The 24,686-nt window shown below is 39.5% G+C and overlaps 1 protein-coding gene across 7 annotated transcripts; it reads right to left on the bottom strand.

Annotated features, from left to right (window-relative positions):
- Positions 1–560: 560 nt before the first annotated feature.
- LOC136428035 (cytosolic carboxypeptidase-like protein 5) lies at positions 561–22,858 on the bottom strand. 7 transcript variants are annotated; one of them, XM_066417278.1, is made up of 21 exons: positions 22,671–22,858; positions 17,248–17,372; positions 16,719–16,863; positions 16,208–16,379; positions 15,158–15,324; positions 14,832–15,009; positions 14,189–14,367; positions 13,094–13,758; positions 12,637–12,745; positions 12,222–12,357; positions 11,462–11,646; positions 10,571–10,782; positions 9,872–9,988; positions 8,304–8,905; positions 7,739–7,876; positions 6,747–6,841; positions 6,192–6,364; positions 4,726–4,812; positions 4,067–4,169; positions 3,589–3,646; positions 2,715–2,921 (listed from the first exon to the last, which is right to left on the bottom strand). In XM_066417278.1, the coding sequence occupies exons 2-21, from the start codon at positions 17,294–17,296 to the stop codon at positions 2,835–2,837; spliced, it is 3,657 nt and encodes a 1,218-aa protein (XP_066273375.1). In that variant the 5' UTR covers positions 17,297–17,372; positions 22,671–22,858; the 3' UTR covers positions 2,715–2,834. The 7 variants fall into 7 exon arrangements, with proteins under 7 accessions (XP_066273373.1, XP_066273374.1, XP_066273378.1 ...); XM_066417276.1 differs by lacking the exon at positions 3,589–3,646 and having other exon boundaries at positions 561–2,921; XM_066417277.1 differs by lacking the exons at positions 3,589–3,646; positions 22,671–22,858 and adding an exon at positions 18,280–18,377 and having other exon boundaries at positions 561–2,921.
- Positions 22,859–24,686: the final 1,828 nt, after the last annotated feature.

Below are 24,686 nucleotides of genomic sequence, written 5' to 3'. Positions count from 1 at the left end.
TAATGTGATTTTCTAAGGTGCAATTTTTGTGAATAGGGTAAACAAATACTACATGTACGCCTCCTTTCCTGTCGTAAAACTTTCTACGTAAACGTTACCTTTATGCAACGTAAAGCGTAATCCATAAATTGCTAGTATTAAAGCGTAGGCTGATTTCAAAATGGTCCAATTGACAAGCGAGCACCTTCCATTATCATGTCCATGTACGATGAACTTTCCTATTAAAATCCCCCTAAGTGGTACGCATAGCATTGTGCTGGGAGGCAACGAAAGCGTGAGTTCAGCAAAGAACACCAGAGTACCATGCTGGGTGCGATAACCTCACGCTCGATCGATGACGTGTGACTACAACTACGTATACATCTATGTATGACCCCGAGGTCTTACGATGGTCCCTTTATTATAGTTTATACGATTTAGTGTGGTTTCTTGTAGAAACAGCCGAAAATTGTCCTGTCTTTAATACAGCAGCTGGTACGTATAATGTACAAAACTGGTGTCTTACACCCCGAGGCAGTCTATCGGTTATTCAAAACACACACATCCACAAAAAGGCAGTGTTTCTTGGAAGATAATATATTCAGTTTTTGTCCACTTCAAAACATATTAAATACTTAACATCAACTGCAACCACTGTATCATTAACTCCTACATAGTAGTTGGTCTTTTCCAGAAATTTGCCACAGAACGTTGTTACAGTAACACTGTATCCAAATTTATAGACTCTCTAACACGCTGTTATGCTTTGACATATGGATCAACCATATATTGATTTTGTACTGTTGTAACTATCCACCAGTAGCCAACTTGTCAGTCTAATACACATGTACAAAGTATAAATGTTGAGAAGTATTCTTAACAGTAATGCATAGATAAACAATACCTAACGTAAAAGCGTTAAATAATTTCTTTAAGTACAAAATATCTTTGTTACACCAAACATTCTTTGTCAACTTGTGTGAAATGGAAAAGCATCATAGAGTTGCATGTGCACCTTTTGGAAGTTTTCAGACAGTCTCCATATGCAAATGACATGTTTGAAGGTCTGAAGGGAGGGGAATTCACAAAAACAATTGGCACTGTTACATTGTATTACAAGAATAAGCCATCCCCAAATGATTCACAGTAACATGTAATGTTACAAGCATGTTTCCATAACAGTACCTTGAACATTCTGAGTATTTGCCTCTCAAATGCACTAAAATGATTTATATAATGGATAGGAGCAAATTAAAATGCAGTTTGACACAAAAGTATACTACATTGTCTCTACCTTAAAAAAATACATCTTGTTTAACATAGCTGCCTATAGGAAGAAAAAGATAGTTTCTACAGTAACTGAATAAGATGTCATCTGACATTGATGGAAAAATTACATCATTTAATAACTGGACATCAAAAGACAACAAAACTTTACGTAATTGTGCTCACATTTCTTCACTTAGTACAGGCAATAACATTGGACTTGCCTTAGCACGCAGTTTTGATATGATTGATAGCATAAAGGGACAATTGATCCATTATACCCATACATTGTATGCTAGAAATTCCTCATTCAATTTTATTGGGGATCTGAGTATAAGTGAAGAAAGAACCCCAAAACAAATATAGAAAGGAAATTGATTGTTGCAAACTTATCATTTTTAGCAAAGTAGTTGACAATCAAGAAAAATCTACCTCAAATTTAACACTTTCTTGAAACTGTCATTGAATATTAAACACCTTCATTTAGTCACATGTTCATGTGAGGTTAGGACCAGGGTACAAGGATACAGGGTACATGTAAATATCACAGCAGAGCAACATCTTACACTCACATCACACAAAACAGTAACAATCATGTACACTTGACAAAGGCACAACAATTTTTTTTTACATCTTCCTTCATGGACTTTGTACTCAATATTCACATACTTTTATATATTACTACTTATTGAGAAGTTATTGAACAAGTGAAAGTTAATCTGCCTTCCTTACATTAAGCACTTAAAACAGCAAGGCCAAAATGCCACAATTACAGTTGACTTTTCTCACATTACATACATGTAAGTACCTATTGTAAAAACATTCTGGGAATGTCAATTGAAATCACATAATAACATTTGAACAAAACTTTGAACAAAATCTTTAGGCTAATAGCTACCTACAAAATGGCTTTAAAACCATAGTTAAATGATAAAAAGATCCTGACAAGTCAGGATAAATATGCCAATTTCTCAGCCATTAGAGCCATTTGAGAAGGTACTATAGAAGTGAACCTTTTGGTTGGTTTATGTGTAAGTCCCAAACACAGGCTTTTGTTGGGTATTTTGGTCTACGGCAAACATCACACGAGTTGTTCAGGGAGCAAAGAATGACATCAGATGGCAATCCATGCAGCTGACACCCTCCTTTGGAGAGGTCCGTATCAAAAAGTACTTGTAGGCTCTTTGTGATCTGTTAAACCACTTACTGTAAATCTTGAAACTTTTGCAATTGTTTTGACAGTTTTTGCAGTGACCTCTTAAGCACAAATTAATGACATCGTGACTATGTCTCCCTTGTGTATAAATACACAACAGACATATTCACAGCTACTACAGAACAGTTTCAACCCCAAATTTAAAACATGCTGTGTGCAAAAACCTCATTTTCCCTCCTATAAGAAAACCACCGCAAAAGTGATTGAATTTACACTACCGCACTACTGTAACATGTAAAGTCATTCCTCTCCATGAGGACTAACAGGTGCTGGATGCTGTTCCATCAGACTGGAAACCTCCCTCTGAAGATCTGATCTCTCAAACACTGAAGCATCATCCAAGGTTAGGGGGGCCTCCACCTCTGACCGGACTTTAGAAGTCGATCCAGTAGGTATTCCCCTTCCCTCGGGACGGACCTTTGATGGAGTTAAGGTCGACAACCTCGCACGATACAACATTCTGAAATCAAGAACAGATCTTTCAAAGTCTTGCAACAGCTGTTCAACCCCGAGCAAATCGATACTTTCAACTTTTCTGTATAAATGTCCTGCATGTCTGCTTTAGATTAATTCACTTTATTTGAATCATGTTACAATTACTATCATGGTACTTGCATGAGTTGTCAACTAAATCATGTCATCTATTGTCACTTCAAAGAGTCAAAAATGAGTTACAGTTGACATTATATAGACTTTCTGTTGACTGTTTGACTTTCTGTTATTATGATTTGATGTCTGTACGAACATAGTATACATTTTCAGCTATACTGCTCTATCTTGATTTATTTGCATAACCGGTATCAATTATTAACAATTTCTTCCTAATTATAAAGGTTTATTTATCTTCATTCTCAATGTGATCATTTGTTGAAATGTTAGATTCTTACATTATTCTATGTTGGGGTTCTACCCCCAGGAATCATTGAAAACTGCCAGTAGAAATAAATAACTTAAACTGTCTCTAGCTATGCTGAATCTTGTCCCATAACATTTTGCCATCACAGACTACACATAATTCCACAACATGTACTAGCTCCATCCTGTTATTGACTTCATATAACAACTCCACTTCTTAACAGAAGGCAGACTAGTCTTTTTCCGACAGTTGTCCAATGATTATTTCCCACCTGATCTCTGCCTGCCCTCCCACCACCAACGGCACTGTCCCCTCCATCAACCGGACCTCTGGTGAACATGCAATGGTGCAAATACAGCATGGAAAATGTGCAAAAGTACATGCAGGAAGACAAGCACCAGTTAAAAGGTACTATCATGTGAGATAGTAAAATTATTGTTACTGTAGTAATATTAATGCAATTGGAACACAAAGGGGCCAACACCTCATCAGCATTTGGTTCAATACATGCACGAAGCTGTTAGTACAGCACAGGTGCCTCAAAAGTGTTAGATGTACTTTACAATGATTGTACTGTAATTCCCCTATTCAACAATCAGGTACAAATGTTGGTCTAACAACATGCATTTGGTTTGCTACATTTGTGTCGTTTGTGGAGCTTTGAAATATTTCAAAGAAAATCTCTTTAGGGCACAGGTGAACGTAAACAATTGAAAATCATGTGAATGTTAGCAGCAGTTTTATGTTACCGTGGTGATAGCTTTTCCTGCTGTGGCAGCAGGTGTACAGCAGCGCCCTCTATTGGAATGGAAGCTGGGTCCACCTGCACTGGTGCATCAGACATGCCCTTCCCTGCAAGAGGATGTTGAAACACGAGCTCATTCACAAAATCATCAACCTTTATCCTTTCAGTCTTTTTATTTTATTCAAATTGCAGCAGGCAATACAAGACAACCCAGACAGCAGTAGCTGATATCAGTCTTTTACCTTCTCAGGTGACCTAGTCATGTTAACGCTATTGCAACAGTGGTTAAAGTTGTACCTTTACCTGACTTAAGTACATGTAATACAATCAAACCTATAAAAGTGACCACCTCAGACTGCAATTTTGGTTGCTGCATGGTCGCTCAGAAATCGCTGTCTTGTGTGTGTTATCAACTTAATATGCACTCGTTTCATGCATTATTAGTGCTACAACACTGCAAAAAGTTATCACCAGACTGTCACCAATAATATGCCACAACTGGTTTTTACAAGTACATTGTATCATATAAAACTTAAATGCTGTTTACATCACTGTAAAACAAGAATTTGTTAGAAAATCACAAAGAAAAAAATCAAAAATTAAACTGCAGTATGTATACAGTTCTTTTAGTGACCACCCCACAGCACACACTTAGATGTTTACCCTTATTGCCATCTAGCTGGATGGCTGTACCCTCTACTGGTATGGACTCCTGATCTTCCTGCACCGGGACATCTGACATTTTCTTGCCTGAAGACATGTCACAATGTCCAGTTTTAATGGAAACATCATGAAGGGAATCATCAGACAATCATGTACTACTTCAATGTAAAAATAAATCCATTGAAGTTACAAAGGGCCCAGTCACATATATTGTGGGATCGCCATATGATACTTAGTCAGATAGTCGTGCATAAGTCCTGCAATATTCAACTGTGTTGCTAGGTAAAAGGCTGTCTTAGGTCCTTGTCCGCAGTTGGTTCTGTCACGACTTGCTTGAAAATTCTGTGACATCAAAATGGTATGACGACCTACAACAAATGTGACCGCTCCATAAATAAGGATAAGAATTAACAAAATGAAAAAAACAACAACTAATGAATGGAGATTTCATGGTTAAAAAATGCATTTTTGGTTGTGGTTTGTGTTGTGTTTATGATATTTTGAAAATGGTGTGGAAAAAAAGTGTTGAGGTTGTCGTTATTTCACAGCTTGCAGTGTGGTGAGAGGCACACACAGATACAGGTATACCTGCCATGTACAGGTGACTCAGCATGCTGCTTCTTGGGTAAACGGTATGGTATGCCGATTATATGCACAGTGAGAGAGTCACTATCCACCCCTAATTTTACATAGAACAGAGTGAAGAAGCATGAGCAAAGGGAGTCAGAATGAACTTACATGCACCTCTGCCACTGACATAAATTTCATGCACAAGTGGGTAGGGTAGGGAGTTCTCTTTTAGGGAGAGCAATCCGAGGGAAGGTAAAAGGGATTAAGTTTAATGTGACACTTCATTGTGTATATCATAACTATGTTAAGTTTATTCAAATATTTTGATAGCAAGTTTTCCAATACTAGGCCAGGTCATTTAAGAAAAAAACTAGAGCAACAAATGACCCACGGAGTCAAAACAATAAAGTTTAAGAGCATTAATAGACAAGCACTAAAAAATTCATATTTGCATCTCAGGGCATTTTTCAATACACTTTTTGACTATACCTGTAGTAGCTATCATGTAGCATATGCTAGCATTAAATTTTGTGAAGCTGCCTGAGGTATATACAAAGTTTCAAGTGTGACATCCAGTTCGTACATTAATGCGGAGGACTTAGAAATATGTCCCTGCATGGGGCTCTTGACAAACACTTTCTAAAAATCCTGTTGAATGAACTCCTCCACATAAGGGTAAGAACTGGATTTCACACTAAGCCTTGATACTTTGTACATAGGAAGTACTGTTTCACAAAGTTTAATGCTGGCATGTTTCTTACACAGTAAGTAGTACACAGTAGTAGTATTCAGTCTTAGATTATACTGCTACAGGGTTCCCTGACGCAGGGGTAGGCAGCAAGTCGGGCAATTTTTGATATATTGTTGTAAACATATGGAAATGCAGCTACCCTTACCTCGTGCTTTCCGCCGGAGAAGTTTGCCCCTCCGTTTCGGTCTCTTCCTCTCCATGTCACTGTCGGAGCCGCTGGCGTTCCTGCGCCCCTTGTTCCCGGACGGACTGTGGGAAGTACTGCGGTTCTTACCGCTCCGGACCGGCCGACCTGCCTGTCTCTTGAATGATGAATTACTAAGATAGGGCAGAATCGTCAGTTATGATAAAAGTGAACAGGTTCACAGCCAGCAATCTAATTAGCAGCATGTCCAATCCACACATCACATCCCATCACAACCTGTACAAACTGCTAAGAAAACTTTTTGAAAAATGCTGTCATTATGTGACCTGATTCATACAGTCACACGTTTTTCTTCAACTTGGAGTTGACTCAGGAAACCCAGAAGATTTTATCGATAGGCAACACTAATCATAATTATCCTTAATGAAAAAGAATAACAATTTCTACACAGCAACTTGCTGGCTATGCCTTGACTTTGGAATCTGCCAAATATGACACTGCCATGTTTGTAAATCATGCAGTGATGCAAAAAGTGCAGTTCTGTAGTGAACCTACCCCTGTGCCTGTTGGTCCTGTTGGGAGGGAAGAGGCGGTTTGTTGACAGGTTGTTCTGTTTGGGACCTGTTCTCAGCTGGCTGGAAGGAAGGGGTCTGTAAGAGTAAGAAGAAGAAAAAAGGTTTGAGACACTGAGACAGAAAAATGGTAAAATTGCATCAAGATTTTTGAATTGATGAATGATCTTGTCCCGGAGAGGGATGAACCTAAATGCAGTAATTACTATCATCGAAGAAAGGCAATAGCTTACGGGACTACAAGTCAATTGTACAGGAATGTGCAAATACAGCAATAAGTAATATGTAGTGTAGATTGGGTATGGTTACACATACATGTACATGTGACAAATGAAATGGTAGTTTATTTGATAAAACACTGATGCTGGAAGTTACAGTACAGGGAAAAGCATGGCAGAGTCACAGACAAAGCAGAAGTAATCACATGCATGTGTTGTGGAAGGCACAGCAAAAATCAACAAACAGTGCACAGATGTCAACAAGACTTTGAAAGTCCTACTGTCTACGTATATAAGTGATTCAGAAATAAAACAAAAATAATACTTGAGCTGCTACATCTGGTAGATTGTGATTTGAGTCAAAGTCAAGGAAACTCTCCTTTTTATTAAATTCTAGTTTCACACAAATCAGACCAAAAGGTAACTTTTTTCAGCAGGCTGCAGTCAAATTTTGTTGACATCCATTTTCCAATCTCTGTGCAAACTTGTTCCTGATTGGTGGATGACAATGCAAAGATTGTCAGATTTTCATAGTCAGATAGAATACAAACTAAAGACAGGGAATTCTACTTTGCCACGTAATATTCTGCTATAGTTTAAAATATTTTACAATAAATTTTTTTGATTTCAAAGAAGTGAAATCATTCCTTTTAACTCAGAGTACAGGTAAGTAAGTTAATGTAATCATTGCAAAACAAAAAATCCACCAATCAGGACGAGCCAGGCATGTTATGATTGATTGGAGAGTGATTGGTACCGCAGTGGGCATGTTGAGGGTGATTCTGGAGTCTGCACGGCTGGCGGTACGGTTGGCTGACGTGAGAGGGGGTGCCACCATGGCCGTTGTGGTCCCCAGTACGGAGGTGGGACTAGTTTGTGTGGATTGAGGGGAAGACTGTGGGGTGGGGAGTGCGTGTGGGAGACACACACAAACACATTACACAACTAGCTAAGGGTAAATCAAAGTCTTCACACAGTAATCAGCACTCACTAAAACTAAAAGTCATGATTAGTTCATACAATGTATATGAATGATTCTTAAGAATGTTTGTGATTGTGCAAAAGACTTATTAATCAATTATCAATCAGCTGAAACTCAAACTTCCATGGACAGCATGAAAGATGCATCTAAACAAAACACATACCAGACAGTAAACTTTGGACAGAAAAAAACAGAATGAAACAAATACTGACGATTAAGAAAACTGAAACAATACTATCATGGTTATAATGATTGTTGAGAATCACAAACACATTGAACACACGTCTCAGACAAACCTTGGAGGTTAACCCTAATTTAAAAGTAGGGGCCTGACACTGACCTGGCTGAGATGGAGAAGCTGCTCATCCATCAAGGAGCTGTCCAAGGAGTGGGAATACTTCAGCTGTCCGAGCTTCCTTCTCTCCGCACTGTTGCAGCTTTCCCGTCTTCGAACAGAGCCTTGCATAGTACCTTTTGATATACTTGTCAGCTGCATGGGTCCATACATTACCGATGGGTTTACTACACTGATGGGCAGTATTGATGACGTCATTGTCGTCACATACTGTGGAGTCGCCCCCCTTGGGGAGAAACCGCCCGCTGATATTTTGTACACGTTCGACATCGTAGCAGGATCAAGGGCAACTGTGGTCTGCTGAGGCGCACTTGTGTTATGACCCGCACTACTGCTTCCGATGTGGATATAATGTGTGACAGCGTTGGCAGCCTTCCCTATGTGCACATGATGTGTTGTGGAGGTGACAGGGGTGGAGAGTATGTTCGTGGTTGGCACGGTGGGGGAGGTTGTAAGGGTGAGGGTGACGGGGTGGGTTGGCGAACGTGAGGTCGGGCTAACGCTTGTCGCTGTCGTGGAGGTAGAGCTCTGGATATTTCCCGCGATGGCCATTGTGCGTTGGCGTCGGAGGCGTTCCGTCTTGGTGTCTGAAGAAAAGGGAAAAGCTATGTTAGCACCCAATGGCATTCTAGTGTTAACCTACAAGATTTAGTTCATGCATCAGGAAAGAAAACAGTTTGGAAAGAGCCCCAAAGCATGCTTACATTCTATCCTGTTTGCTTCAACACAGTCAGTTGTCCTAAATGTACTATCCAAAACTTAGGAATGGCACTGCCCACATCATATACATGTGTAGACCCCTTTCTGAACCATTGCAAAATCTGCTCTCACAGCAGGAACATGCATGAGTTGGGCAAAAGCAAGGGTCGGGCGGTAATTGCAATAGGTCTATAGCTACCTTCTAATTCTTATTGGGGACTATTACAATTACTGGCCAACCCTCCAACCACTGACAACCAAATCATGTTTTTGTAATGGCACTGGCCAGAGCTTCGAAAGGGATCTATTCCAAGAGAGTTGGAATTGCAGATCTGAACTGAGCCTGCCTCAATGAAAGAATGCCATTTCGCCACAACAATTCAACCAAATGGTTTGCCAATTTTGTCCAAAGTGAATTGAAAAGGAATTTCATATCATAAAATGCTTGGCATGATGATTGTCCTATAGCACATAATATGTTACCCTTATTTCTTTCAACAGATTTCAAGAGACTTGATACCACAAGCAGATTTGAATATATCTTCAACTCTTACAATGCAAAAATAGGAAAATACGTAAAGATTGCTCTGTTATTAGAAAAGATACTAAAACCCTATGATTAGTCCCATCTTATTGTAGAAAGATTAGACATTCACTTAATATGTTATCCTAGTAGACGTTGTTTAGTAAGTAGAATTTTAAGACCTTTTTTGTAGTTTGTTATGGACCACAAAAAAATCCCTGTACTTTTTGTTGTGTCAATAAAGCTTCTGTATCTGTAATGAATTTGGGCTATACAAGCCACCACCGCTGACTGCATGCAACATGAGAGGTAAAGATAAGATATACTGTACATCGTAGCCTGACCACTGGGAGCTGGTCTGTCAGTATATTGACACACATGCCGGATGGCTGGCTGTACATGGTAACAGGCTTCATGGGGAGGCACTTAACAGGTGGGTGGGGAGAGACTACATGAAACAGGGGGAAACCAAATATGACAAAGAACAAAAAGAAGAAAAATGGTCTACTAGAATATTTTATCTCAACCAAGGAAAAGAATACAACTAATATACCTTATAACTACAGGGATGGATATAAAACATAAGAAACTGAATCATTATACATGTGCAGTAGTGCTGTGTACTAGTACCCAGTACAGAGAAAATCATTCAGATACAGGTCCAAAATACTGGATCATCAATGTTCCCGTACTATACCTGAATAGACTTGCACTCAATAGGTATGTAACTTGTTGACTTATTTTGTTACTAACACCACAAATATAAAAATTCTATAATGAAATCAGCACCATTTTTGATTTGGGATCCTTTCAAAAGCCTGGGTTCTCTGCTGAAATATTCATGTTATTCATATATTCTGTCATCATTTAAGACTACAGGTTACTTTGTCAAATTGTGCAGGTACATGTATGTACAGCTCCAGTCTTGTTCCTAAACCTCTGTACCCGATGTTATGTTTAGATACGTGGCACTAAACAATGCTCTTATTGCTTGATTCTCTAAATGTCATGTTCAATGTTGTACACCCACCTTTAACAGGAGCGAGGGGTTTGCTGACCCCCGGGGGGTTCCTCCTGATGGGGGGTTGGGGAGGGTTCCTGCCCGTGTTCAGGGCCTGGTTCCGTGCCGTAGCCTGGTTGGGGACGCGGACGGGGCTGCCTCCGACACTACTGCTGTCACTGTTGGACAGCTGACGGGTCAGGCTGGTGGAGGGGGGGTGTCCAGTTGCTGAGGCAATCATACTAACAAACAAACAAACAAGGAAGGAACAAAATTATAGTACATGTAAATGTTGTCCCAATTTTACCACATATATACCAGTAAGTAAACAATTCAGAGTTTTCCGTGTAGTCTGGCACCATGGGAAAGATATTCTAAATCAGAAATAGTTATTACGCGACATAACGGTTACTCTATACTTAGATGTTCTATATGATTCACTAAAATGTTTTAACCAAACTGACATAGTACAAAGAAAAACAATTAGTTGACTTAGAGGTGCTTTAGTTGTCCAGTAATCTGTATCATAAATTTTCAGTGAAACACTTTTGGCAAAACTTGCTTGATATGAAATAGATAAATAGGAGATATTAAGACATGATCATCATGCATGGCATTACTTTCTGCACCATAAAACTGTGATACAAAATCTATAACACTGTCAGATAGAACATGCAAAAACATTACATGATTGATAAGTATATCATGGTATTTACCACAATGACTTATAGCTTTGGAACATGCTGTTGAGTCATCACACCAAACATGTTAGTTGTATGCATGGATGGTACAGACAGTAAGAGTTAGTGGGGACACTACCTGCAGCCCTACTGCCTTTGTCGCAGAAAGCTATGAGAGAAAGCAGGAAAAAAGGAGAGGCTCCGGAGTAGAGACCAGAGGGTACGGAGTTTGGAGGCTAACCTCGATGTTTTCGAGGTGACACGGGCCATCCTACGCGGCATGGGGGGAGCCCCGCGTAGACTGCGTACGTAGCGGTGCATCCATTGGCGGAGGTTGTAGACACAGGTGTGCTCAGAGTGAGCAATACGCGACCAGGGGTTTGTGTCGGTGATATCCAGGGCTGCTATGGCCATGGCTCTTCCCACCTGGGTAAAATCAAATACAGACAACACATTCAACCTGACCTATGATAATTTACAACCATGTACTATTGTACATTTAAATAATCTTAATAACTTTGACTTTTAGATACATCACATTACATTTGTACATCTTTTTAGATTCAACATTTCACTTGAAATTCTACAAATTTGTTTGTATCTATCTAGTAGTAAACAAAGATCTCATACCTGTGAAATATATGGAATTTTTGTGAATTTCTGTTTCATTAATCATTGTAAATATCCTGCTACATGTAAGTCTGCATATAGTACATTGCCCTGCCTATGAAACTTTGGACCCAAGCCAAACCAACCGTTCCATCTTTCCCAACTTTCTCCGGTTACACCATCTTCCACCTCACATCCTGTCACTCTACAAAATTTGAATAACTGCAGACACACACCAAGACAAGCAAAAAAATGCGTAGACTGTAAAAAATACCTCCGTTTTCATGTTAAACAAGACTGATTCACGAAATCTCATAAAGCACCACCACACTATGGCAGCTTCAGTTTCAGCACCGGGGACAGCATCACATGGCACAATCGTGTAATCTTACCTCTTCAAAGTGTTCAGGCGTGTATTTAGGAGGGAAGCCAGCCATGGGGGGAGGTGTGGCACGGCCGTTGTCCATGGTCGCCGCAGCGATACAGTTGGTCATTCGGCCCATGTTATAGTTACACTCCAGTGTATAGCTGTTAAAAGAAAGTAAATAGTGCTTTTGGTAAGTAAGAAAAAAATAAAAATTTGTAGGTGTTTGTGTTTGTTACCTAGAAAGCATGATGTTTTGTGCTGGTTGAAATAATGTTTGCACAAAGGACAATGATCAAACACACTGTTCCTGCACATTCAATACAGGTACATTGTATCAAAAGAACAAACTGCTATGTTCAAACAAGTAAGTAATGTTACAATAGATAACTATTGAATCATCAGAACTTGCTACACACTTAACACTCCGTGCATACATGTACCTATGTATGATGCCTATTGTTTTGTACATGGCCACTCTGCCACTTCCCTCCTTGGACATGCCATCTCTCTTGTCTTTGGTGTACATATTCTTCTCTGTGAAATTGCACCCTGCAAATATAAACAGTAGACAGATGTCAGCCCTGTGCAAATTTTAACAGGGTACTTTACCATAAATGAATTACAACAAAGCTGACTTGCTTTAACGATGAACATGCTGGAGGTCCCGTGTTTGAGGAAAGCCACATCTCCCGCATGTCAAAGATCCCATTGCACTTATTGAAAAGAACTGCCATCCCCATGTAAGTGGATCAAACCTTGCAGTCTGGTCTGCCCAAAAGTCTGTTAACCATTATGCAAAACAAAACAAGGCTAAATCTGGAGATAAAAAGTTGCAGAATTCTGCTATACTTAATGGCGTTACCTGATCTATGTATACATGTTGTTTGAACCACTGACCTGGAAAGTCAAAATGTGCGCTGTTGAGTGAGATCAACTTGGGAAACAGCATACATTCCACAGCCTCCATGTCGTTGTCAAAGTGGTTCCCGTATATGAAGCAGCCTCGCTTTGACGCATGACCGTGCAGGTCCACATAGAACGCGACTCCGCTCTCGTTGTGCGGGATAGAGCGGTAAAACTCCACGTCCTTTTCCGTAACACTAATACTGGCCGAACTGTCGCTGGTCCACATGCTACTGTCCGAGGAACTTTGCTGTATGGACCCATCTTTCACATCGTGTTCGGGACTACTACATTGAGACTCTTGGTCGGCTATACTCATCTTGCGAGTCTGGTCACACAGATTTTCACCGGAAGTCTGTGGACTGATTTCTTCAGACTCTCCTACAGTTGGTCTATTTTCATCAAGATTCTCTTTATCACTGGTGCTGGTTTCAGTCGTCCCATTTTGAGTCCTTCGCTCATTGGCACTGTTATCTTTGGCTTGGGAGGGACTTGGCTGAATTCTAGAGTTTTCGTGCCTGGGTGAGTTTGTGGGCTGGACGACACGGTTGTGGACATGGTGGTAGATGAGAATGGACTTAGCAGCAAACACAGAAGGGTGTAACACAGGGTCGGGGGTGAGGTACATCCGGTTTAGATTCACCCCACGCTGGTCAGTCCTGTATGATGTTAAAAATTACAATGTCAAACAATTGGATGGATGGGTGGGTGGGTTTTTTCATTCTCATATCCCCCCTTATTTTCACGTGGCACTAGCGCAATCTTGCATTGTCAAACAAAGCATAACATGCATTGTCCTTCATTCCAAAGCAACTGTTGTGACTGCAAATATCTCAAATGTGCGTTTAAAGGACATCATGCATGAAACATTCTTCATAAAATGGTACTAGAAACTCCTTCATTATCATTTGATTTTATTCCACTCATGATGACTTCCATGACAACAAAACATTTACAAAACATAAAAAGGGCCATTCATTATCTATGGAATTTGCTGAGCTAACTGTCATATGTTTGGTCGCTTAACTGTTAAGTTAACAGTCGCAGCCGCTAGTGGAATGGGGTATACAGTGATGGTGTGAATCACACCTGTAGTGTCCTCGAGCCACCCCGTCTGGGTTGAGCAGGGGGATGAGTTTGAAGACGTACTGCTTGCGCAGCTGTCGTGCCCTTGGGTCTTCTTCCCGGAGGATGAAGTCCAGGAAACCGTTAAAGACGAAACTGGCGGGAGTTTCCCCTGGGTGCACCCGGCTACTCAGGAAAAACACCTGCACGGTCATAGAAAATACAGGCTCTTCAGAATTTAAAAAAACATCAATTCAGATACACATCATAAGCAGACACTTCATCCCGTGCTTTGGCTGCATTTCAGCTATACAACATGAGCAATGCATTTTGTAAAGGTGTTTTGCCTTTCCTTTCACATTGTGACGAATTCAAATAAAACAAAATAAAATGAAACCCTAAATCATACAAATGTAACTTTTGGAAATACATGTCTTAACAATTGGGTCTTTATTGTGAATTTCTAATATCTCATTAATGATGATTTTGGAACATCCAAAAATTTTGTTTTTCCTTCAAATAACATGCTTCAGATAGCATAGAATTGATATTACTTTTATTCAATGCTACTCAGTACTTTGTACCATAATCAAGTTTTTTCTGCAAAGTCAAATCTACATTTGACAATAATCTTTTCTAGCTCAGTAAGATAAAGCCTGTTGTTTACCCTCTTGCCCTTGAACTTGTGTGGGCGTGGTTCATCCTTCTCCGGGAAGAGTTTTTCCAGCCGCGGCTCCCGTTCGTCCAGCATGCCGTGGCAGGACGTGATGGTGATGAGATCGATGCGGTTCTTGTCTATGGAGAGGGTGACCAGCTCGCGTTTGTAGTACAGACAGTCTGGGGTACTGGGACAAGAATAGTTCACATTACAGAATTGTATGCATTTTAAGAAATTTCTGCAGTTCAAAAATGGAAGGAAATACTATTCCTTTTATTGCAATATTTCAACCCTAGTTAGCAATAAAAATTTAATTTTAAACTTATTGTATCAACCTTTTGGGATCCAGGTCTTTGCAGGCTGAGAACTTTTCATCGAGCTGAGTCAGTCTTTCTTGGCACTCGGTGTAAGACCAAGGGTAGCAGAACGTGAAGTATGTGGTTCCTCCTCGTGTCTCAGCAAACCGGTGCGTAAAGGACAGGATGAAATTGCCATTATCCGTCTGAAAATGAGCACAATAGAGACATTAGGAAATTCACCGTGTCTAGGGCACAGTTTTCAATGGTAGACCCCATCCCTCTCCTTTTACTGCCTTTTACATCCCCAACTGAAATAAGGTACTGTAAAATTAATCATTTAAGTTCGTATGGTTTTAATTTTGAGGTAGGGAGGTTATAGAGTGCTGTGGTTTTAAGTTCGTGTAGGGGTAGGAGGGTAACACATTTTGCGGTAGTTTTAAGTTCGCTGCAAAAAGCTTACCGTCAAAACTGCAAACATAAAACCACCGTGAACATTTCTGCATTTACAGTACCCATTTTACACCCGGGTGGAGTGGGGAAAGTCGTGGCACAAATCAAACTACCTGGTCGATAGAAAGGCTGCAAGAAAAGGGGGTCAACCGAGGAGAAAGAGGAAGAGCCTCAACACCTTCGAGGAGAGAGCAGAAGAATTTCAACAAAGCTGAAAATGGGCGTTCTTACAAGACCGAAAATGTTATTGGACATCCGAAAATATTAACATCTGTATCTGTATCTATCTGTATCTATATAGCCGGTATAACCGCCATTCGGCGTAACACACCAGCTTCGCAGGCACGCGGCGCGACAGCAGCTGGTTATATTACACCGAACGACCTGTCACGTCTAACCTTCGCATATCTAACTGCATGCATTGTTTAAAGCTATCTAATGAGGATGATTCCACTGTACTTGGTTGTAACGAGTTCCACTCTACGATCGTTCTAGGAAAATACGAATTTTTAAACACATCAATCCTAGGTTGAAAAGTCTGATACTTAAAGGCATGGCTTGAGGGAAAAGGACCTTAGTGGTTACCAGAGTCGTTAGTCCTCTGACATTATGAGAAGAAGAAGGAATATCCCTTACCTCGTAGGTGGGTTTGTCCCTTATCCTCTGCCACTTGGGTTGATGTGGGATGGTTTTGTAGAGGGGGGTCATCCCCTGACTGTACAGCTTCCCCTGCTTGTTCATGTTCATGATGTTGATCTTGAGCAACTTTCCCGGCGGGTAACCTCTGACCCCAAAATGGAACCATGACCTATATGGGAGGAGGGAGACACCATGGGATGGTCTTATCAGTCAAATTTTGCCTTTAATATAATGCCCAGCCTTTCAAGCTAGATGGCAAACACAGTGAGCAACCCGCCGTACTGCGACCAAAATTGGATTTGTGTGACTGTCAAAATCATAATCAGAGTATGACACAAGATGTAAAAGTATGATTTAAAAGTTCTTTATCTATGAAGTTTGTTGAGTGGTCTGTCAAATCTTTGGCCTCCTTGGTCGCAGACTCTAGTGGAAAGAGGGTGTTAAACAGCTATATGTGGTTTATCAAATTTCCAATAGAAACTTTCTTCCATTGTTGTTTCATTCTTACCTGTTGCCATTTTCATGGGGTGTTCCTGCAGCGTCGGGCTTGGTCCACACGTTGAACTCAAAGTCAGGTGTGAGTGGGCTGCCCCCTGGGCCCCCGCCTTCATCAGAGTCGTCACGACAGCATCGCTCCACACGGGCAAGGTTTCCTGGCATGGACAGAAATGTTGGCAACATCTATTGTAAATTCAATTTTTTTACTTCCTGGGTGGCTTACTCATTTTGCAGTAGAAGGGGAAAGGACATTTTAAGTTGCGGTTAAAATAATTCTATATTATAGTTACTGAACATTATATAATAATATAATGCTTTGGAAACGAATATTCAGTGTTCTGAATTTGTAATTGAGGGGTCACCTGGAAAACCGTGAAAATTAAATCACCCGCACATTAGCAGAATACAATAAACATTATCAAAACACCTGTCAGCAAGTTGCTAATAGGCATTCCCATTAATCAGCATTATGTTTTGATCACATTGAGTTTTAGCTTTCCAAGGTCAAAAATGCTTCTGTAGAATATTGCAATTCCTACCTGAGTCAAATTTGGAGGTGAAGAGCAGGCCTCCACAGCGGACTTCCATTCCAGGTGCTACACTTGCCTCAGGTGTTAACAGGTGTCCTTAACAGGTGTCCATCCTACATGGTGCAAATGTGAACCTGCAGCAAGGGATAAGTTTTACAACATCAGTTAATAGTTGTTTTTGGAATACAATTATCATAATCAATTATGGCACCTTAACATTTGAAACATACTCAAAAGTGTACACACTTGAGACTTGATCTAATGCAGTACAGTATACATTTTGTATATCACATGTAACACTTTGCTCTTTGTGAGAATGAAGTTGAACCTACAACACAGAGTGGTAGAACCAGACAAAACATCATGTAACCCTACTTCCTAGTTCCTACCCCAAGCGTTACCAAGCGCACCAGTCTCATAACATCCCTTTGTGTAACCTAAAACCTTCCTATGATCCCAGATTTCCCAGTATGCTTCAGGACCTGCTGTTAAAACATCTGGTTCTGCATTATTGAAACAACTACAGCAAAGTTGACCTCCTTCTAAAAGCTTTTACCGCACTGAGTGGTTTTCAAACATCAAATGTTCCGAAAAAGAAGATTAGTCATTTGGGTGCTCAGGGTATCGTGTTTGCTTCCATCTCATGAATGAGTAAGGGGTCAACACAAATCTACAATGACCACATAGCGCGACGTGACACATAGACGGTCATGGCTTACTCAACTTTTAATGGACTTCAACAAAGCCGAGAAGCATAAACAGCGATACATACCCAAGGTGCAAACATATAAACAGATTGATTGACCTTTGATTCCACATTTCTTTGTTACATATCATCAAATTCACTACTAGTAGAATAATGAGCTATAGGATTTCACGAATTGTCATTTTCAATTTGCTTTAGAATTCAAACTTTCATTCTCACAGAATTAAGAACTAGAATATATATACTAGGGTTATAGTATACTATTACCCTAAGTAAAACTCAGATAGTGAGCTCGAGTGTTGGTTAAATCATACTACGACACCATATAGTAATACCTGTCTGGGCACATTTCAAGGTCTTAAACAAGCACATCTGAACCTGGACCTGGGGAAAAGTGAAACAGATCTCAAAGCAGTTAAGCTCAAATGAAATCAATGAACACAGACAAGTTAATGAACACAACAAGTAGCAGTAGCAGTAGCAGAGATAGATTAAGTTAGAAACACATCCAAGTGATGTCTCGGCTACAATTATCAAAAATGACAAAAATGCAAGAATTTGGACAGACACATTTAAATACAAGTACTACAACTCACATGATTTCACTCCTAAATTGTAACAGGTCCAGAGAAACAGTACAGAATGTGAAGCCTCTACAACCACAGGTATATCTCTGGTGTGAATCTATGCAGCTTCTAGAAAGTACCATTTGCCCCAGCGACGTGTGGTAGGCCAGGCAATCAATGTCATGTGACTTCTGGAATTTTCCAACATCTAAGCTGCATTTTAGGTAAGCGTTGACGCATGACCAATGGATGATATAATAATATCAAATGATCTGTTAAATGTAAATCTGTGAAGCAAATTTTCTTCTCCAGTGAACTAAAACTGATCAAAACAATTTCTAAATTGAACTGTCATCCCTTTGAGAATTTCTTGACGTTAGTAAATGCTGGAAATAACAAATTTCAGATGTACTGTATTAGAAATCTAAAAAGATGGTCCAGAACCCACTAAAAAAAATTGCTGATCGACATATTGATCAGTCGAGAAATATCCGAGTGCTCTTTGGGAATTCTAGGCACCTTTTTTGTCATATAACAACTGTTTTTCGTTTCAAGGCATCCTCATTTGAGGTGAAGCATGATGCATAATGACTGTAACCCGGTTAAATGATCTTTGTTATATCTGTTTGCAAAATAACAGTTTGTGCTGGGAAAACTTACATATTGCTCATGTTATCCAAAAAATCATAGTACAATTTATCTCCATATTACGGGCAAAATTGCTATTCCCATTAGTACATCTGATTTTGATCTCAGTCCTATTGAGTCTGGACCAAACTGATGAATCACCTGATCTGCCAATCAACAAAATCACTTTTGGAGTAGCCTGATTGGTCAGATTGATTCAAAGGGTACCTTCCACACAATGTGCAAGGTGCCCTTTGAAAATTCTGACTGACATATTCCGGATCAAAAAGTGATTTTAGGATATATAGTCGTCCATCACTTGTACTTTGATAATAAGGCCTGTTGATATCAGATCAGTAACATGTTAGGGCTCACTGGCACCTAATGGCTGGATTAACCACATGTTCTGCATGGTCTAAAGCAGCTTATCTTGACACAGTCTATCAATGCATCATTGACATTCCTGGCTGGATATGGGAATGATGAATGTGCTCAAACTAATGAAGCCAAGATAATTAGGTTATCAAATCTCCCACTCCCAGTGATCAGATATGGTTTGCACATGCCCCTTTTTCCACCCCTGGCTCTGAAAATTCTGATTCAATCACATCTTTTTTTTTAACGAAAACTATGTTTTAGCCCTGTCAATCTCAATCTATGAAATTTTCTCAAAAGGTCTCTTGAAGATACAATGAGGAGCTACATCTATCATTGCATTAAATACAAAATAGATCAAGCAACTGGATAAAACTTTCTAGTCACTGATGAACCATATGGGGCTATATCAGAATAGGGGGCTATATCAGAAATGGCTGACTCTTTAGAAATTCGAAATTTAGCCAGTTGATTTATTTTGTATTATCTATTTGTCATACCGGGATGTCTAACCTCAGACTGAGAATGAAGCATGGCGATTTTCGTTACTCTCACCTCTCAAATAGAAGTACCCCCTGGAATAGAAGTACCCCCCGGACAAATTTTCAAAATGTAATATAAGTACCCCCTGGAATAAAAGTACCCCCCGGAAAATTTCAAAAATCGACAGTCGAGGCTAGGTAAACTGTGTCCATACATGTACAACTGTCACTGTCAGAGGGAAATAAGATAATAAGCAGGTAGGTAACTTATATTTAGTCAATTATGCCATACCTATTAAGTATATAGATATAATAATTTGAACAGAATAACTGTCCATAGCTTGTTCAAATCATGATGATCTTCCTCGCCTCTTCGTAAAATATAATTGAAAAATTGGGCATAGATTCCCCGCTATGACCCCTAACCGGGGGCCACGGTGCTTTCAAATTCACTGGCAAGTGAAAATGTACATGATACATGCTTTTTCTACTTGGAACTTGAAGCAAGCGATCAAAGAAAATTGTTATATCATTTTATTATGACTGACAATCAGTGACATATGACAAAAATCATCAGAGTACTTTTAAAAGTTAAATGTACCTGATCATATTTTCTAAAGACATCAACCACAAAAAAAACACAAATATGAACACAGTCCTTCCACAGAAGAAATATGCCTATAAACTTTTGCTCCATAGCGTCGAAAACAAAGTGAGACGCTCGGATTTCGAGTTCCCGCGGTAAATCCCACAATATTGAACAGAGATCGACTGTAAAAGTAGCTCAACGTCACAGACCGCACATACTAAGAAGTTACCCATTACGTGTTGACACTAGAAACCCGCGATGAACCGCCAAAATTGGGAAAATCTTACGATTATTTAAAAAAATGAACCCTCTGAAAATAAATATGGCGCTGTGTGTCTATCGTTGCCCAAAAAATATAATATTTCCATGCGTTTACGGTATCATTTTAAAGATCGGTATCCGCACTACGCAATATGCTGCTAGTTTTACTGTCGCCATGCCTGAGAGTGGCGGCCATGTTTCGCGATTTCGCGCTGTTGTTTACCGAATCATATCGGACATATTTCTGCCGTTTTAGAGATTTTGTTGCCTCAAAACACATATGACAAAGGGAAGTTAAGTTATGATTGTTGTTTTAACGTGTTACATGTCTTCTGCGAACAAATAATTCTTCCGCCGCGCTGCCGATACTACGGATATAGTGGTCAGGAAATTATTATTCCCTGTGTAGGCGAGCACCCTACTCCACACGTTTTTTAATCAGCGTGCTTTGGTTTACGATGTAAACAGAGACTATCAAAGTTATTTATATGAAAATTGTATTTTAAAATGTCAATGTCGCGTCTTATTTTCCGGTTTACTTTGTAGCGTCATAGCGATATCGACCGATATGTTACGAGTGCCGCCAGGATACTTTTCACAAGGCCGTCAAAGCGGCGAGAAAATCAACGCCGGTAGGCCGAAAAATAGCGAATTACGAGCAAAAATACCGGGGAAATATGGGCAGAAAAACCTTAACTTACGATTTTAGAGGGATTCCTGGTTTGCAAAGCCTCAATTTTTCAAAAAATAACAAACGTACCGTCTAGAATAAGAAAGTACAGGGTGGAACTATTGGCGAAAATAAATAAACGTACCGGTACGTTTATTTGAGAGGTGAGAGTACCTAGTTTTGACTCTTGAGACTTTAGGTATACACTAGTAGTGCCTGAATCTTATACATGGGTCTGACGGTCAGCTTTACGTCACCATCCAAAATGGCGAATGCAATTCTTACGTTTACAAACATACTGGGAAGACCTTAGGATCAGACTCTGGCCCACGGATCTACGGAATTTGATCCAGATGACAGCATTATATCATTATTATTAGATACAATATTGCATACTGCATGTGTAAATCAAACCAATACTGGCTGGATGGCAAACCTATCTGAATGGGATACATAATTTACAAGGCATTCTGAACAAGGCGACAGTATGTCAATTTTATGGGTGTCATCTGAGCATGTAGTCCGAGTATGCGGAGATGTCATAGATCTGTAAGATTTACTTACTAATGAGGCCCAATTATTCAATATAAATTAATCATCAAAGCCTGTGGTACATCCACCATGAAATATAGCATAGTATTTTAGAAACAAAATGAAATTTGGTACCGTTAACTGATTTACATAATTTCCCACGATTTGTGAGGAATGTGCTGGGGGGGGGGGATACAAATTAGCCTTCCTGAGTTCATGAATAGTAAATCATAAAATACACTTTTGACAACGGTTTCTGTTGAAGCCTGTTGATCAGCGTGTGCTATCTCGATTACTTAGTTGGACACCACCATTAGATATTTTAGGTTTCTTCCTACAACGTTAAAATCTAGAACGTACATTTATTCAAAATCATCATGCAAGTTTCATAAATCCATCATGGCATGATATGTACATAAATTTGAGATATAGCTATCATTGCCAGCAACGTGAGATTTATCACCTATTCAAATAAGCAAACACAACATAAAAATCCGGTGTCTGATGACGTAAACTTTCCAATGTTTACACAATAACGATTTAAAGCTTAGCGCCCCCACCCCACGTAAAAATAACGTTTACCCCAAAATAATTCGGTGATAGGTGTATAGACGATTATTCTTACCTTCGGCGTGATGTTTTTTACACTTAAGTTATTCCTTGAGATGTTCAGGCCAATTGCTTTTGTTTAAGCAGCCGTTGGTACATGTAAACCGACCGACCAGCCGTTGAAACAATGCCAATGAAAAGTCATCCGGACCCAGAGACGAACACAACAACCAAGATGGCGGCGATGGTTACAACCACGTGATCGCAGGTAGGGACGCTGATTGGTCAGTTCGTGTCACCGACAGGTGTTCATATTTCAGGTGCACCTGTTGCAGCTTCTACATTTTCACACCTGCTGTCTTTTGCTTTGCCGGGAAAACATTTCTTCTTTGTTTATTTCAAAAGAAAATAATACAGTACATTTTCTACTTGGTTGTAAGAAATCCTCATTCGTTACCTAACATCACCTGAATTAATCAAAAGAAATGTTGTCTTTATTCCAGGTGCACCTGTTGCTGATTCAACATTTTCACACCTGGTATCCTTGTTTTGTAATACTTGCCAAGCAGATAGACTTTTCTTTTTTGGAAAGACAATAACCAAGTGGCCCTCTCATCTTATTACCTAACATGCAGTCACCTGAACTAATAAAAAAGAAAGGGTGGATTTATTTCAGCTGCACCTGTTGCAGCTTCTGCATTTTTACACCTTTTCTGGCATCTTTGTTGTGATGATGTTGAAAAATACCAAAGATAATAAACAAAGTGAGGGCGTGCGATAAATTTTGTACAGGTTTGCAGTTTTGTTGTTGTGTCTATAAAGGACTCCTGTCCATTATGAAGCTAATACAGTAGTTTCGATGTTGACAGGCAGTTGTCTAACTCCTTATTAGACAATGTCCACCTTCATTTGATGATTTAGTGCAGACAATCTCATTTTGCCATATACAAGGTGTTTCTTTATCACTCCATTCCTTTCGATGAATTCACACAATGGCATGCTAGGTAATGATGATTTTTAACGACCAAGTGGAAGGTGCACTGGGTTACTTTCTTTTGTTAAAAGGAAAAGTTTTCTTGGAAAGTATTACAAGATGCAAGGAGCACTATGTAGTCATATTGATCTTTTTGCCATGCTTTTCTGTCTGGCAGACAATCTAAAGACTAGCATTCAGCACCAGGGACACACTGTTGGTGTCATGGGTGGTAGGTTGATAGTTTGGTTTCTGTGCAGTTTAATGTTATCAGAATAACTCAAAAAGCTATGAATGAATGTTCATGATGAAGTCGGGTAACTCTGGCTGTAACAAAGACGTAATAGACTGATTCCAGGCCATGGTCAGGCTCACCTGTCGAATAATAGAACATCGAAAATGCACATATTTGAATGACTTGCATCAGCTCTCTCATTCCTTCATTGGCTGATCTGCTAATTGAGATGGACAGTCAGGATCAGTCTATTACATTTTGCAATCCCTCCTGGCTTTATTTGTATATGCAGCTGTTTGTATCTTTTATTATTCTTAATATCATGATTTTTTAATCTAAAAGAGATGAAAACAGAAATCATACATACCATTTAGTCATTTACACTTCATTTCTAACAATCACACAGAAAGTTAACTAAAACAAGAGTTTGATGACCTCATACCTCCATGAAATAGAATTTCTTGTATGTCTTGTCTAATTGTATTCCATCAATTATGCACATAAGGTTTCAATTAACATTTCATGCGTGCATTGATGATTTCCTGTCATTCTACTGTGAAGGTGACTATAGCATATGGAACATATACTATATATACAGAAACACATGCTCGAAGAATACACCAAGAGAAACAAACAAACAAACAAACACACAAACTGATGACAATACCTCCATTTTCACAGAGGTAAAAAAACAGACACACACAGAAACTATACAAATTGTCAATATATTGAAAATTCTGTGACTGGTTTGGAACTGGCTACAGTACAGTACTTTTGACAAAACTACTGCTAGGGAAGTGTGGTGGTCATCAACTAGTAAACCATAGATGCTAGTTTCTACACAATCATGCCTGATATGCATGAAACATTGATAAAGACAAGAT

This window comes from Branchiostoma lanceolatum, chromosome 2, assembly GCF_035083965.1.
Source record: "Branchiostoma lanceolatum isolate klBraLanc5 chromosome 2, klBraLanc5.hap2, whole genome shotgun sequence".
Taxonomy (NCBI): domain Eukaryota; kingdom Metazoa; phylum Chordata; class Leptocardii; order Amphioxiformes; family Branchiostomatidae; genus Branchiostoma; species Branchiostoma lanceolatum.
This window is presented reverse-complemented; position numbering and strand designations above follow the sequence as displayed.